Source organism: Diabrotica virgifera, chromosome 3 (assembly GCF_917563875.1).
Source record: "Diabrotica virgifera virgifera chromosome 3, PGI_DIABVI_V3a".
Taxonomy (NCBI): domain Eukaryota; kingdom Metazoa; phylum Arthropoda; class Insecta; order Coleoptera; family Chrysomelidae; genus Diabrotica; species Diabrotica virgifera.
This window is the reverse complement of record NC_065445.1, coordinates 31,543,253-31,559,327: the sequence shown is the minus strand read 5'-3', so window position 1 is coordinate 31,559,327 and position 16,075 is coordinate 31,543,253. Positions and strand designations below refer to the sequence as shown.

General features: G+C 32.4%; 1 protein-coding gene across 3 annotated transcripts in view; it reads right to left on the bottom strand.

Annotated features, from left to right (window-relative positions):
• Positions 1-16,075, bottom strand: part of LOC114324244 (uncharacterized) — a 104,634-nt gene that overhangs the window by 47,281 nt on the left and 41,278 nt on the right. For all 3 annotated transcript variants that reach the window (XM_050646396.1, XM_028272036.2, XM_028272035.2), the window contains 2 exons: positions 15,030-15,236; positions 4,201-4,238 (listed from right to left, as the gene is read on the bottom strand). In XM_050646396.1, the coding sequence (XP_050502353.1) occupies positions 4,201-4,238; positions 15,030-15,236 (245 nt within the window). The remainder of the gene's footprint in view (positions 1-4,200; positions 4,239-15,029; positions 15,237-16,075) is intronic.

The following is a 16,075-nucleotide window of genomic DNA, read 5'->3' as shown; positions in this document are numbered from 1 at the left end:
TTATGGCGGTAGTATTTTAAGAAAAAATTATAATGAAATTTGGACACCCCATAAAAATTTTATGGGGGTTTGGTTCCTTTAAACCTCCCCAAACTTTTGTGTACGTTTCAATTTAATTATTATTGTAGCGCCTTAAGTTAAACACAAGTTTTTAAAAACTTTTTTGTCTCTTAGTACTTTTTCCAAAAGTCAGTTTTTATCGAGATATTTGAATATTTGTCAAATCCACCACATATTTGTATACGGTAAAGTACGATTATGGAGACTTGGTAATAATTTGAAAATTTATTTATGATTTACATTTTTAGGTATATTTTGAACCATATTAAAAAAGAAGCCACATCTCGATAAAAGATGCTTTATCAAAAAAATACAAAGAGGCAAAAAAGTTTTAAAAACACTGTGTTTAACTAACGGTACCGCAGTAATAGTTTAATTGAAACGTACACAAACATTTGGGGGGTTTAAAGGAACAAAACCCCCATAAAATTTTTATGTAAACATATTAAAAAAGAAGCCGCAACTCAATAAAAACTGCCTTATCGAAAAAATACCAAGAGGCAAAAAAGTTTTAGAAATATTTAATTTAACTAATGGCATCAGAATAATTTATTTGAAACGGACACAAAAGTTTGGGGGGGTTTAAGGGAACCAAACCCCCATAAAATTTTTATGGGGTGCACAAATTTCACTATAATTTTTCTTTAAGATGTTCTTGCCATAAGAATGCCACATGTCCATTTTGAACAAAAAATCTCTAATAGTTTTCGATATATTCGAAAAAATCTATTTTCATTTTGTAACTTCAAAGGGCTGTAACTTTTTTTGTGTGCATATTTGTACTAAGGTTAGTTAGGTTCATTCGAACTATTTTTGGTCCCAGAATATGTGGTTTAATTTATGACCTGTATTTTTGTTACACCCTGTATAATGGCTCTTATTGAAACTAATTTAAAGTACTTAAAAATATCTATCTCCAGAAATAAAAAAAGTCTCTAGCTTAAAAATTAAGTGACTTATAATGGAAAGAATGTCAGTCCCTATTTTTTTCAGCGAAAAAGTGATCGCAAGCAAGTTCCTTATCACCACCCTAATTAAAATTAGTCATTGACCTTATTTGGTCTTTTTTATTTATGTATTATTAAGGTACTAGTACACTTTAGAAGACCAAAAATATTAATTTTTTTCAAGAATTTTTTTCTCAGAACCTTTGATAAAAATGAACATAAAACTTTTTACATATTAATATCTAACTCTTAGAGAGTACAAAACTATATCTTTTTTCATTTATTCACGTACACTAATATTGTAGAGGGCGCAAAAGTGGAAGCCTCGAAAAATGATGGCGGACAGTTAATCTCAGGATTGGGATATCTAAAACAAAAAAATCGTACGGCATTTGAAAAAGGAAGGCTTCTTACGTGATAATTTACCACAATTTGACCAAAAAATAAATATTTTTTAACCATGAAAAACTGAAGAAAAACAGGCGATTATTTCACAAAATTTTCTCAAATTTCCGTAAAATCTTTTTCTTGCGGAATTTTTTACTAACGGTGGTAAATTATCACGTAGGAAACATTTCTTTTTCAAACGCCGTACGATTTTTTTGTTTCAGCGATCCCAATCCTCAGATTAACTGCTATCTACAATACTAGTGTATGTGCACAAATATATTATTAGTGTATGTGCATAAATAAATAAAGATATATTTTTTGTATTCTCTAAGATTTATACATTAAGATATAAAAAGTTTTATGTTCATTTTTAACAAAGGTTCTGAGAAAAAAAGAGAATGTGTGTGTACTTTGTACGCACGTAAGAAGTTATACTTTGCTTACCGCTTTCAAAAAAATAAAAAACAAGTATAGGATTGCTCCGGACTCAAACTCAAGACCTCTCGATCTCTGGCCGAATGCTATACCAAATACGCTACGAGGACTGTGTCTGTATCGGTTCGGACGTACCTAATGACAATTCACGGTAACAAACAGACTGGAAGGTGAAGTAAAATAAATATACAATAAAATGTTTTAATGATACTCATCTTAATCCTGAGGAAGACAAATCCAAAGACAAAAATTATAATAAATATATTTACTAAAAACACTAATATATTCTTTTCACACCTTTTCTTGCACTGATATATTTATACATAACTTGAAATATTCAGCAACTAAACGCCATACTGCCTGTGTGCGCATGCGCGCAGTATTATGAAATTTTACTCTCAATTGCGCCTAAACAAGTATAACTTCAAAAATCTTGAAAAAATGCTTATTTTTGGTCTTTTAAAGTGTACTAGTACCTTAATAGGTTCTAGAAGTTTGACTGGCCTAGAATGATTAGTTTTTAAAAAACTGGAGTTAAAAGTGAATGACGAATTTTTGTAGTTTGGAAAAAATTGCCTTTTCTTCAGAATAGCAAGATTAGCATCAGAGATACGAAAAAATTTTTAAATATGAAATTGAGCTTATTTAATTCCCAAGAAGAGAGTTTGCAAAAATTTTTTCTACGGTAAAAATTGAGTGAGCTATTAACAATTAAAACTTGTAATAACATGCAAAAACCACCTTTACCAACCCTTTCAAAGTCTAGGAGTTTGAATGGCTTAGAATGATTAGTTTTTTCTTCAGAATAGAAAGATTAGCATCAGAGATAGGAAAAAAGGTTTCAATATAAAATTGTAGGTTATTTAATTCCCAAGAACTTGGTTTGAAAAAATTTTTTCTACGGCAAAAATTGAGTGAATCATAAATGAGTAAGTATATCGAAAAACATTGATTTTTTCTATACAAAACTAACACTTTCGATAGCGAATAAATCGAAAACTATTAATTTTATCAAAAAAACGTATAGAACATTTTTTGCTTAGAATGAATGATTTCATCAACTTTTGCGGTCAAAATATAATCAAAATTTCCACCCCCGAGATGGGGTGGCAACCACCCCCCTGGTAAAAGCGCCTTTCGGCATCATATAGATTTTGATCGTTGGACTATCCACTACTTATTCTCAAATTTTCAAGCAAATCGATCCATTCTGTAAAAATAGCGAGGTGAAAAGCTTCGGTTTCTGGCCTACAGGGGGAATCAGGCAGAGAGACAGCCTCAGCCCATTTCTATTCAATATGCTAATGGATGAAATTATAATAGAATATGTGGAATCGCTACAACTAGGATGCAGACTCGGTCACAGTAGAATCCAACGAAAGTTGATTCCGTGTATTCAAAATATGAGTAAAATGAAACATTAAAGACAGCTTACGTTTCGTTTAGGCTTAGAGATGATGCACCATCCCCATACAGCCGTTTCGGCCCCTCCAGACCTATTTAGTGGAGCTACATGAACACCTCTGAATCGAAACGAAATCAAACTGTCTATTTAAGCAGAATTATAAAAATAATTCGTGTATCGGACGCTATAGCGACATCTATCAAAAAAATGAGAAGTCCCAGATGTAAACAATAAATCTGAAAATGCTCGTGAAACCATTCTCGTGGTTTCGTCTTCTTTTCTCGTGTAAACTTTCGTCTTCTTTGTTCGTCGTTTCCTTGCCTTATAAATTGTGAAAGGCAGAGATTAAGGATGTTACCATAAAGTGGTGGAATTTTCAGATTCATGGTTTACATCTTTTTCATTTCCTCCACAAATAATACTGTTATTGGTAAAATGCATTTTACGTTTTTGCGCGTATATTTTGCCTTTTATTCCGCAATTAAATTAGAACTAGACTAGAATTATATTTTTTATGTAACCTACGGAAATCACTGCTTTATAAATTATACCTGCCAATAATAATTATTCCCTATTAAAGAATATAATTGAGTAGAATAATTAATAATTATGGTCCTACTAGCTTACCCGGCGAACTTCGTACTGCCTTGAATTAAGAAAATGTGTCAAAGTTCAATAACTAAAAATGAACAAAAAACCAGAAAAAAGCTCAAAAACATTCTATATAAACAAAGTCTAATCAATACTTGCTTTCTGCATATTTCTGGTCTTTTTTGATCTGTGAAAATATACAACGATGACGGTTTTCCATGCAGGAAACATCAAAACTTCAAGTTGACTCCGCAAATTTCCAACGAATTTTATATAATAAAACACATTTTTATATAATAGATATTATGTATAAATATTGTAGAAGATATAAAAAAATTGAAGGTATCTTTACTATCTATAGTTAATACTTACCATGCCATCATCATCACTAGAGTCATCATCATAATTGTCTAAAACAAAAACAAATTTATTTAAATGTACACTGTGCATTTAAATTTATGTTAAAAATTGCAGATTTGAATTTAAAAGTTGTTAACAACTAAGGACCAAACAATTTTATTCTACAGGCGATTTGCACACTGTATATTGCAGTTTATACTTTTTATTACTTTGTTCTTTATGCGCCTCAAAGTAAAACGTCTTAGGCCGCACCTAGATTGGATCCGTTTTTCTCCGATCCGATCCGATAGGCGGCATCCACATTGGATCCGTGTTTCTCCAATCCGATCCGATATAGACCGATTTTTTAATCCGGCGACGGTGCCTACATTGGTTCAGTTAACTTCCGACCACCGACAATGAGTTCCGAAGATGTGTTAATGTGTTGGCTGTTGTTGGAAAACAACGTTCTTAAAAAACGTAGATCGATGCATAAAGGTGATACAGTAGCGATCAACAAGTAGCCAAAACGCGTTCCAAGATTGCGGCTGTAATTTTGAATATTTTTTCGAGATATTTGGCACACGTATTCGTAATATAATAAAGAATGGCGGTACAGAGCCCAATTTGAAAAATATATTAATATGTGGGAATTACTCTCTAATTAAATACAATATTAAAAAAACAAGCCTGTACCGCCATTAAGAAGAACAAAAAATACACTTTCTTCAAATAAACTTTTTTATCCGATGCCTACATTTTGTGTCATTTTGGAACTACTAATGAAATAAAAAATTTTAGTAGTTCCAAAATGACACAAAATCTAGGCATCGGATAAAAAAGTTTATTTGAAGGAAGTGTATTTTTTTGTTCTTCTTAATGGCGGTACAGGCTCGTTTTTTTAATATTGTATTTGATTACAGAGTAATTTCCACATATTAATATATTTTTCAAATTGGGCTCTGTACCGCCATTCTTTAATATATTACGAATACGTGTGCCAAATATCTCGAAAAAATATTCAAAATTACAGCCGCAATCTTGGAACGCGTTTTCGCTACCTGTTGATCGCTAGTATTTCCTCTTAAAGACAGATCTTCAGGAGAATTTAATATAAACAAAAACCTACGTAACTATCCTGATAAATTTAAGATCCTATTTTTTCATCACAAAGAAAAAATACATTGATTTATTACAAACTAGCCTTGTGTTGGCACGTATTAAAAAATATACTCATATAAAAAGATATAGTAACACATAACAGGTAGTATAATTATAATTTCGGTTTTATCACAAATTGAGCAGTACAAAACTTCGGTTTTCTTTGTAAGGTTTTATCCAAGATTATTTTCGGCAATTTCAAAGACCCGTTACAATTTTATAACCAAAGTGAAATGGACCATCCCAATAAAACTATTTACCTAGATGCACAGAATAGGAAACAATAATTGTTTCCCATTCTGTGCTAGAGGTATTAAATTTTATACCTAAAAATAAAGAGATTTTGTAACCCTTATATTCAAGACAACATTATAAAATATCGATCTTGTAGAGATACAAGATACATTACAAAATCAAATATTAAGATTTGGAAGCTATTTATTGTTGATTTATTTCATGAAATAGTTAAAACAAAAAATTCAATTACTTATATGCACACTTTTATAAAAAATACGCAAAATTTGACATTTTTGAATTTTATTTGCAGAATATGCAATTTGGCTACTCCCGACGTCGGCCGATATCGGATCGGATCGGATCCAATCATGGGCGCCTGGAAATGATCTGTTTGTTTTATTCAATTTGTTCTTCATTAGCAAGTAATGAAGAACTCATTTTCAGTACATAAGTCTTATCTTAATATTTCGATTCTTAGTCATCATCCCTATCTATTTTGAGCTACCGTCTTTGACAGGCATGCAAATTGGCCGTATCCCTCATTGAGTGTCAAGTTGTCGTTCTCTTGCATCCATCGCTAGCCTAACTCAATTCAGTTGGCGTCTGTCTATTCATACTTTTATTATCAGTTCATCCCACTTTCTTCATCTTATCATTTTCCCCCATATAATACTACAGAAAAGTAGTATTTTGGTTACTTCTAGCTCTTGTCATTTTTGTTAATTTTTGTTCCATCGGTTACAAATAATACAATATAAAGTGCACTCTACAATATAAAATGCAGTCACATTCCGTCTATTCGTTTAGGAAAAAATTCCAACGAAAGTTGATTCCGTGTATTCAAAATATGAATAAAATGAAAAAGCAAAAAACAGCTTTTAGTCCATGTGGTCAGACCGCTCCCGTCTGAAAAAAATTTCTGATTCGGTTTCTTTGTGGATTCCTATTCAAAAATGTCCCCTTTAAACAAATCTGAAGGGTGCCGGGCGGAATTTTTGGGCAGAAATTGTTTAAACAACTTTTTTAAACAAATACAAAAAATAATGTTTTTTTTTGCTCTGGAACATATATTTTTAGATTTTTTGGGTCAATCTAAACAAGAAAGGTATCTTGTAATTTTTCTCAAAAATTGATAGTTTTGGAGTTATAGACGATTTAAAATCTGAAAAATGCGAAAATACGCATTTTCGAGGCTTAAAACCTCATATTGAGATTAGTATTTTTGAGGTTGCCATATACTTAGATTGAAGACTGAACATTCAGCTTCAAGATTCTGAAGAGTGATCGCGTCTAACTTTAATTTATACCGTTGTTTTTTAATTGTTAAATATGCGTGTTTATCCGATTTTTTTGCCGGTGCGGCGCGCTCCATTACAAAAATCTCTTATTTTCATCCGAAATGTATTTTTTCTAGATTGCTTGGGATATTCTAAATAAAATAAATTTCTTGACATTTTTGTCAAAAGTTAATAGTTTTTAAGTTATAAGCGATTGAAAATCCGAAAAATGACAAAAAACGCATTTTCGGATTTTAAATCGCTTATAACTTTAAAACTATTAACTTTTGAGAAAAATATCAAGAAACTTATTTTATTTAGAATGTCCCAAAGAATCTAGAAAAAATATTTTTCGGAGGAAAATAGGAGATTTTTGAAAAGAAGCGCGCCGCACCGGCAAAAAAATCGGATAAACACGCATATTTAACAATTAAAAAACAACGGTATAAATTAAAGTTAGACGCGATCACTGTTCAGAATCTGGAAGCTGAATATTTAGTCTTCAATTTAAGTGTCTGGCAACCTCAAAAATACTAATTTGAATATGAGTTTTTAAGTCTCGAAAAAGCGTATTTTCGCATTTTTCAGATTTTAAATCGCCTATAACTCGAAAACTATCAATTTTTGAGAAAATTTACAAGATACCTTTCTTGTTCAGAATCACCGAAAAAACTCAAAAATATGTTCCGGAGCAAAAAAACGTGATCTTTTGTATTTGTTTAAAAAAATTGTTTAAACAATTTCTGCCCAAAAATTCCGCCCGGCACCCTTCAGATTTGTTTAAAGGGGACATTTTTGAATAGGAATCCACAAAGAAACCGAATCAGAAATTTTTCCAGAGGGGAGCGGTCTCACCACATGGACTATTTAGTTTCATTTCGGTTCAGCGGTGATCCACCATCCCTATATAGTCCAGGGTAATAAGGTTTTTTCCATGACACTTGAACAGCCAGGGTACTGAAGCGTTTTTTCGACAGGTAATACCTATAAGAGCAAATTGTAACTATTTCCTGCGTAGGCTCTGGCGGCCATTTTTCATTCCATTTTTTATAAACAATTAAGTTTCAAAAAATGGCATTTTTCACTTTTTTTTTCAAATCAATGGAAAACAGGGAAACTTATGGCTTTTTTAGTACAAATATCTTATCGTTAAAGTGACGTATTACAAAGTTTGATATAGGTACTCATTTATTGTTAATATAATTGCGAAAAAAGGTCGGAATTGCAAAAAAATTATTTTCGCAATAACTGTTGTAAAAATTAGTGTACAGCTTTGAAATTTTTGTCAAATAAGGGTTATTTGGTGATTAATATGTGATAAAAATTTCAAAGCCATTCATTCAATTGTTTAAATATTATTCAAATTGTTTATCCCAGAGAGCATTTTTTTGCAATAACATAAATCAGAAGAAAATGACGTTAGAACTATTCCACAGGTGTCAAATGAAAGAGCAAGAGCTATATTTTCAACTTGGTTTAAAAAAAGTGAATAAAAATGCATTTATTAGTAATAAATGATTATGCAAAAGTATCGTAAATCTTTCCTCATGAACTTTTTATTTCGTTATATAAGAAATTATGCATATTTATTACAATTTTTTATCAATTATGATGTAGATAACATTACTTGGTAGTTGTGCACTTAAAACAGGGTAAAAAAGTTAATTTTTTTGGAAAAAGTTATTCAAAAAGTTTATAAAGAGAAATTGACGATACTTTTGCATAATTATTTATTACTAATAAATGCATATTTTATTCAGTTTTTTAAACCATGTTGAAAATGTTTTTCTAAGGTAATTTTTTCTGACTTATGTTATTGCAAAAAAAATGCTCTCTGGGATAAACAATTTGAATAAAATTTAAATAATTGAATGAATCGTTTTGAAATTTTTATCACATATTAAGCACTAAAGAGCCCTCATCTGACAAAAATTTCAAAGCTGTACACTAACTTTTACAACAGTTATTGAGAAAATATTTTTTTTGCAATTCCGACCTTTTTTCGCAATTGTACTAACAATAAACGAGTTTATCAAACTTTGTAATACGTCATTTTACAGCTTTTTCCATAATCTCGAAGATATTTGTACTAAAAAAATCATAAGTTTCACTGTTTTCCGTTGATTTGAACAAAAGGGGAAAATGCCATTTTTTGACAGTTAATTGTTTATAAATAAAAATAGCCGCCAGATCCTACGCAGGAAATAGTTATAATTTGTTCCTATAGGTATAACCTGTCGAAAAAACGCTTCAGTACCCTGGCTGCTGAAGTCAGGGCCGCGTTTAGGTAAATTGACGCCCTAGGCAATTCTGTAGTAGCCGCCCTTCAAACATGTACCATTTTTGCGAAAAAAAAAAATTGCAGAAATTTTATTTAAATAAGAATACACTAAAAATGGATTTAAACTACGATGTTTATATACCTATAACAGAAAAAATTGTCATTCCAGTTCGATCACATCAGACTTCTTTTCAAAAAAAAAATTTTTCTTGACAATATCGACAAATTATTATAACACGTTCTTGCGTCATACTTGATGGGAAGTTATTTTTAATTCTTGACATTTTCGAAAATGACCTTTCAGCGGACACGTTGGCAACTGGCATGCACAAATAAATGTGCAAAGCAATGTCAAAATTAGGGAAAATATCTTTCAATCCACTTAGTGCAGTCACTGCAGATTTTCACCTCCGATTTCATTGAACCTCCATCGAGTTTCATGAAAATGGGTGAGTAGTTATAGGATACCTTAAGGAATAAAGGTGACATGATGCCAACTTGCGCTTTTACCGTGGTGGTGGATGCCACCCCTTCTCGTGGGTGAAATTTTTTTAAATAATACCATCAATCGATAGAGTGACAAATTCTAAGCAAAATTTGTTATATTGTTATTAATATAAATCAATACTTTTTGAGTTATTAAAGATCAAAAAATTTTATTTTTTCGTAAAGCTGTTATAGCTTGCTGTTAAATTTTTTAAATAAATGTTTTAATGCATACTTGTTAAATGCTTGCTTGCTGTTAAATGTTTTAATAAAGCTGTTTTTCACGTATAACTCAAAAACTATAAGCTTTTACAAACAAGTTATTATTACCAAAATTGAATATAATAAAAAGCTGAATATACTCCTCACTTAAAGAACTAAACTAGTGTTAATTCAAAGTGAGTTATGGGTAACTGAATGTATATTTTTTTCGACGAGTACTCAAATCTAAGTATTCAAGCTATCTAAGTAAGCAAGAATGCATATTTTTGAAGAAAAGATGTAATTTAAAAAAAAATCAGAATTTTTAAGATCATCGTAATTTTCATTTTCTTTTGATAATAACTCCAAAAATACTCAATATACGTAAAAAGTGATATATGTATAACCAAATTTTAGTTTTTCTGTATAAAATATTTTACCTTGTTACTATTTCTGTAGGGTAAAAAATAACCGAGATAGAAACGTTTAAAGCATAGATTTTGCTGCGAGAACCATGTAATCGGGCCATTTAACCTTTTATGTTTAAAAAAATAAGGGGTTCAAAAGATTAAATTCAACGTAGTTTAATAGCCATTAAAATTAACTTTCAAATAGTTTTTAGGCACACCTGATACCGTAAAAATTTACGGAGTTATTTAAAAAAAAACAATAACTTTTTTGGAAAAATTTTTAAAAGATAAATTTTGAAAAATATTTAGTGCATAACTTTTAATGCTATCAACTTGTTCGGGGGCTCATTTGATAGATACTTTTAAGTACTTTGACCATTGTTTAAGAAGGTTTGGTGTTATATAAAATGCATCATTTTCCCGTTATTTAACCTTGAATACTTATATTTGGGTACTCGTCGAAAAAAATATACCTACATTCAATTACCTCTAACTCACTTTTAGTTAACATTAAAAGGTTTTTCCAGTAAGGAGTTTATTTCATTTTTTATTAGCTTCAACTTTGGTAATAATAACTTTTTTGTAAAATCTTATAGTTTTTGAGTTATGTATGAAAAATCGGTTAAAAACATGCATTTTTCTCACGAAAAATTAAAATCTTTGTGTAATAAAATTTTAATAATTTTATGTAACAAATTATGCTTAGAATTTGTCCCTCTATCGAATTATGGGGTTATTTTTAATAAAATAATTTTCACCCCGAGAAAGGGCGGTATCCATCCTCAGGGTAAAGACGCAAAGTGGCACTATGTCACCTTTGTTCCTTGAGATATCCTCTAACCACTCACCAAGTTTCATGAAAATCGATGGAGGTTCAACAAACTCGGAGGTAATTAATAGCTCATATCCACCTTCAGTAACTGCACTAACTCTTCTTTAAATTATAAATATGTCAATTTGTGATTTTATTGTGGTATCCAAATAACACTTTAAGTGAATGCATTCATGTATGAATGATGTATCTTGGTCGTCTTTATTTTTTATCAGATTTTCAGCTTCTTTAATAATTTCTTCATTGCTTAATTTTGGCAAATCTGTTAATAACACGAAAACGTTGATAAATTAGTCGATAAGATACTAGACGTCTATTCAGGTCTCTTATCAGAGTGTCGATTATAATATAGAATGTGTGGATTTTCATCTCATCACTAGCTGAAAAGCTCGTCAAATTGAATTTTTCTTTTTTTCTTTCTTATTTCTTTATATGTTTTATTTGGGCCCAATTTTTTGGCTTCCTTGCGTTAAAGAAATTTGAAAGAGCTTCATACTCTTTATTGACAGAACTCAGATCCATAATTTTTATATACAAATATTTTTTATATAGTATTTTTGCCGCCCTCTCATAAATGCCGCCCTAGGCAACTGCCTATATTGCCTAATGGATAAAGCTGCTTTGGCTGAAGTGTCACGAACAGGGTTTTTTTGTTTTATTACCCTGGCCTAATACCTACGTTTCTGTCTCTCCAGACGTCTTCAGTGGAGCTACATGAATACCTCTGAATCGAAACGAAACCAAGCTGCCTGTTTAAGCAGAATTGTAAAAATAATTCTGGGTATCGGACGCTTTAGCGGTAGTTCATGTGGCCCTATTAAAGACGTCTGGAGAGACAGAATTAAAACATAAGCTGTTTTTTAGTTGTTCTTTTTACTCATATTTTGAGTACACGGAACCCACTTTCGTTGGACTTTTTCCTAGACCAATAGACGGAATGTGACTGCATACTGTAGAGTCCCTCTCGTCTTCTTTATTCGTCGTCTCCTTGCCTTATAAATTGTAAAAGACAGAGATTAAGGATGTTACCAGAAAGTGGTTCTAAGAGAATTTTCAGATTTATTGTTTAGATCTGGGACTTCTCATTTTCCTGTAATAGATGTCGCTACTGCTACAGCGTCCGATACGCAGAATTATTTTTACATTTCTGCTTACATAGGTAGCTTGGTTTCGTTTTGATTCAGAGGTGTTCATGTAGCCTACTCTGAAGCGAAATGAAACAAAAGCTAATTGAAGAGTCTCAGATGCAGAATCCACCAACAATGGTAAATAGTTATTTAAATCTGAGACTATTCGTTTTGAAAGTTCTTTCTGGTACATCCTAATCTGCGACTTTTTCAATTAATAAGACCGCAGACGACGAATATAGAAAACGAAAAGGAAACGATCACATTCCGCTTTCATTCGTCTAGGAAACAAGGACAGAAGAGGAACTTTCAGTACTCAAATCCGAGTAAAGATAGAAAAATAATAAATGATGATTTTGCTTGTTTTCGATTCAGAGGGATGCACACCCGCTGGACAGGTTGTTTCTACCATTGCAGGCGTCATCAGCAGCGTTCGTTAGCGTGCACTCCTCTGAATCGAAAAACAGCTGGACCATCAATTTAAAGGGAATCTGAAAGATAATTCAAAATCCCCATTAGGACGCAATACAGCGACATCTCTTAACAAATTGAAGAGTCTCAGATGCAGAATCCACCAAAAATGGTAAATAGTTATTTAAATCGTAAGACTATTCGTTTTGAAAGTTCTTTCTGGTACATCCTTAATCTGCGACTTTTTCAATTAATAAGACCGCAGACGACGAATATAGAAAACGAAAAGGAAACGATCACATTCCGCTTTCATTCGTCTAGGAAAAAAGGACAGAAGAGGAACTTTCAGTACTCAATTCTGAGTCAAGATAGAAAAATAATAAATAATGGTTTTGCTTGTTTTCGATTCAGAGAGGGATGCACACCCGCTGGACAGGCTGTTTCTACCATTGCAGGCGTCATCAGCAGCGTTCGTTAGCGTGCACTCCTCTGAATCGAAAAACAGCTGGACCATCAATTTAAAGGGAATCTGAAAGATAATTCAAAATCCCCATTAGGACGCAATACAGCGACATCTCGTAACAAATTGAAGAGTCTCAGATGCAGAATCCACCAAAAATGGTAAATAGTTATTTAAATCTGAGACTATTCGCTTTGAAAGTTCTTTCTGGTACATCCTTAATCTGCGACTTTTTCAATTAATAAGACCGCAGACGACGAATGTAGAAAACGAAAAGAAAACGATCACATTCCGCTTTCGTTCGTCTAGGAAAAACGGACAGAAGAGGAACTTTCAGTACTCAAATCTGAGTAAAGATAGAAAAATAATAAATGATGGTTTTGCTTGTTTTCTATTCAGAGGGATGCACACCCGCTGGACAGGCTGTTTCTACCATTGCAGGCGTCATCAGCAGCGTTCGTTAGCGTGAATCGAAAAACAGCGTTCGTTAGCGTGCACTCCTCTGAATCGAAAATCAGCTGGACCATCAATTTAAAGGGAATCTGAAATATAATTCAAAATCCCCATTAGGACGCAATACAGCGACATCTCTTAACAAATTGAAGAGTCTCAGATGCAGAATCCACCAAAAATGGTAAATAGTTATTTAAATCTAAGACTATTCGTTTTGAAAGTTCTTTCTGGTACATCCTTAATCTGCGACTTTTTCAATTAATAAGACCGCAGACGACGAATATAGAAAACGAAAAAAAAAACGATCACATTCCGCTTTCATTCGTCTAGAAAAAACGGACAGAAGAGGAACTTTCAGTACTCAAATCTGAGTAAAGATAGAAAAATAATAAATGATGGTTTTGCTTGTTTTCGATTCAGAGGGATGCACACCCGCTGGACAGGCTGTTTCTACTATTGCAGGCGTCATCAGCAGCGTTCGTTAGCGTGCACTCCTCTGAATCGAAAAACAGCTGGACCATCAATTTAAAGGGAATCTGAAAGATAATTCAAAATCCCCATTAGGACGCAATACAGCGACATCTCTTAACAAATTGAAGAGTCTCATATGCAGAATCCACCAAAAATGGTAAATAGTTATTTAAATCTGAGACTATTCGTTTTGAAAGTTCTTTCTGGTACATCCTTAATCTGCGACTTTTTCCCTCTGGTGGGTGTGCATCCCTCTGAATCGAAAACAAGCAAAACCATCATTTATTATTTTTCTATCTTTACTCGGATTTGAGTACTGAAAGTTCCTCTTCTGTCCTTTTTTCCTAGACGAATGAAAGCGGAATGTGATCGTTTCCTTTTCGTTTTCTATATTCGTCGTCTGCGGTCTTATTAATTGAAAAAGTCGCAGATTAAGGATGTATGGTATGTTTAACAGTAAATGGTTGAGTTCAATTAGTTACCACTATAAACATCCTGGATTAACCGATAATACTATAAAAGGCCCGGTTTCAGGTAAAATTTATTTCAGGCTTTATTATGGGAGTACCGTCTAGTCAGTGTTAATTGCAAAATACCAACTCTGTCTACCTCGGTGGCTTATCGCTCCGGGTAGGTCTTAACAATGGGCCAGGTCAGATAAATTTAATAATATTTACAACCGCACTAATTGAACTCAACCATTTACTGTTGAACAAACCATACCAGAAAGAACTTTCAAAACGAATAGTCTCAGATTTAAATAACTATTTACCATTTTTGGTGGATTCTGCATCTGAGACTCTTCAATTTGTTAAGAGATGTCGCTGTATTGCGTCCTAATGGGGATTTTGAATTATCTTTCAGATTCCCTTTAAATTGATGGTCCAGCTGTTTTTCGATTCAGAGGAGTGCACGCTAACGAACGCTGCTGATGACGCCTAGAATGGTAGAAACAGCCTGTCCAGCGGGTGTGCATCCCTCTGAATCGAAAACAAGCAAAACTATCATGTATTATGAAACAAAATCTTTAATATCCTATTAAAAACTTAACTTACCTTTTTCGGTTTCAACACCTTTTTCAGTTTTCACAGCTACCGGTGAAAAGTCGAGATTATCCCAATTAGATAACGTATTCGAATCACTTGTTTTGTCCATTCTAGCAGTCTTTTCAATTTCCTTATTCCTATTTACGACCCTATCTCTGGGCAAATCAACATCTTTATTCCGTTGAGTAAGAGTCCTACCCTTCTCAGAAACACGGTCTAAAACAGAAACATCTGAATAGTACATTTCCTCACGGGCTTCGCTCCAAATTTTAAAGAACAGCTTGGCTTCACATGAAATTTGACATACACATAGCTAACATGTCAAAGAAAAAAGTGATGTTGTGCCGATGTGTGGCTTTTGCCCAGGGAAAAGTTTCACCCCTTCTCGGGGGGTGAAAAATTATACGATCTCAAAATATGCCCGGAATTGGGTAAACTGACTAATTCTAAGCAACTTTTGTTCTATAGCGTTTTTTCACTCAGCCGACACTTTTCGAGTTATTTGCGAGTGAATATGTTCATGTTTCAACAAAAAAACCACGTTTTTAGACGGTTTTTCGCAAATGACTCAAAAAGTATTTTATCAAAAAAAAAATTCTTAGCAAAAATATAGCTTATAAAAAAGTGAAAAAAATGGTATATGTATGAGGCGTCTAGACAAATTAGAAGCAGAGTTGTAGTTAATGAAAATGAGGGTTTTATTCGTCCAATTCCAAATCAAATGTTTCAACGTTAAATAACCAAAAAAAAAAACACTTTTTGGGAAAAACTCGTTATAACGTTTTAAAGTTAAAACAGCTTTATTTTTGATTTTTATAAGTTTCTAGCATCAAAAGTAAGCAAGTTACGCTCAAAATAAAGATGCTCCTTTTTTTGGCAAAAATAAATCGGGAAAATCAGCCCCTCATTATCATCTCATATGAAATTAATCGTGTTCGCTTCACAAGCTGCTTATATTTTATTTAAACGATCTGTAAGTTTCATCGGTTTAAGTACTTATTTTTGAAAAAAAAAAAACTGGTTTTAAATTAACAATTTTTTAATTTTTAATTTTG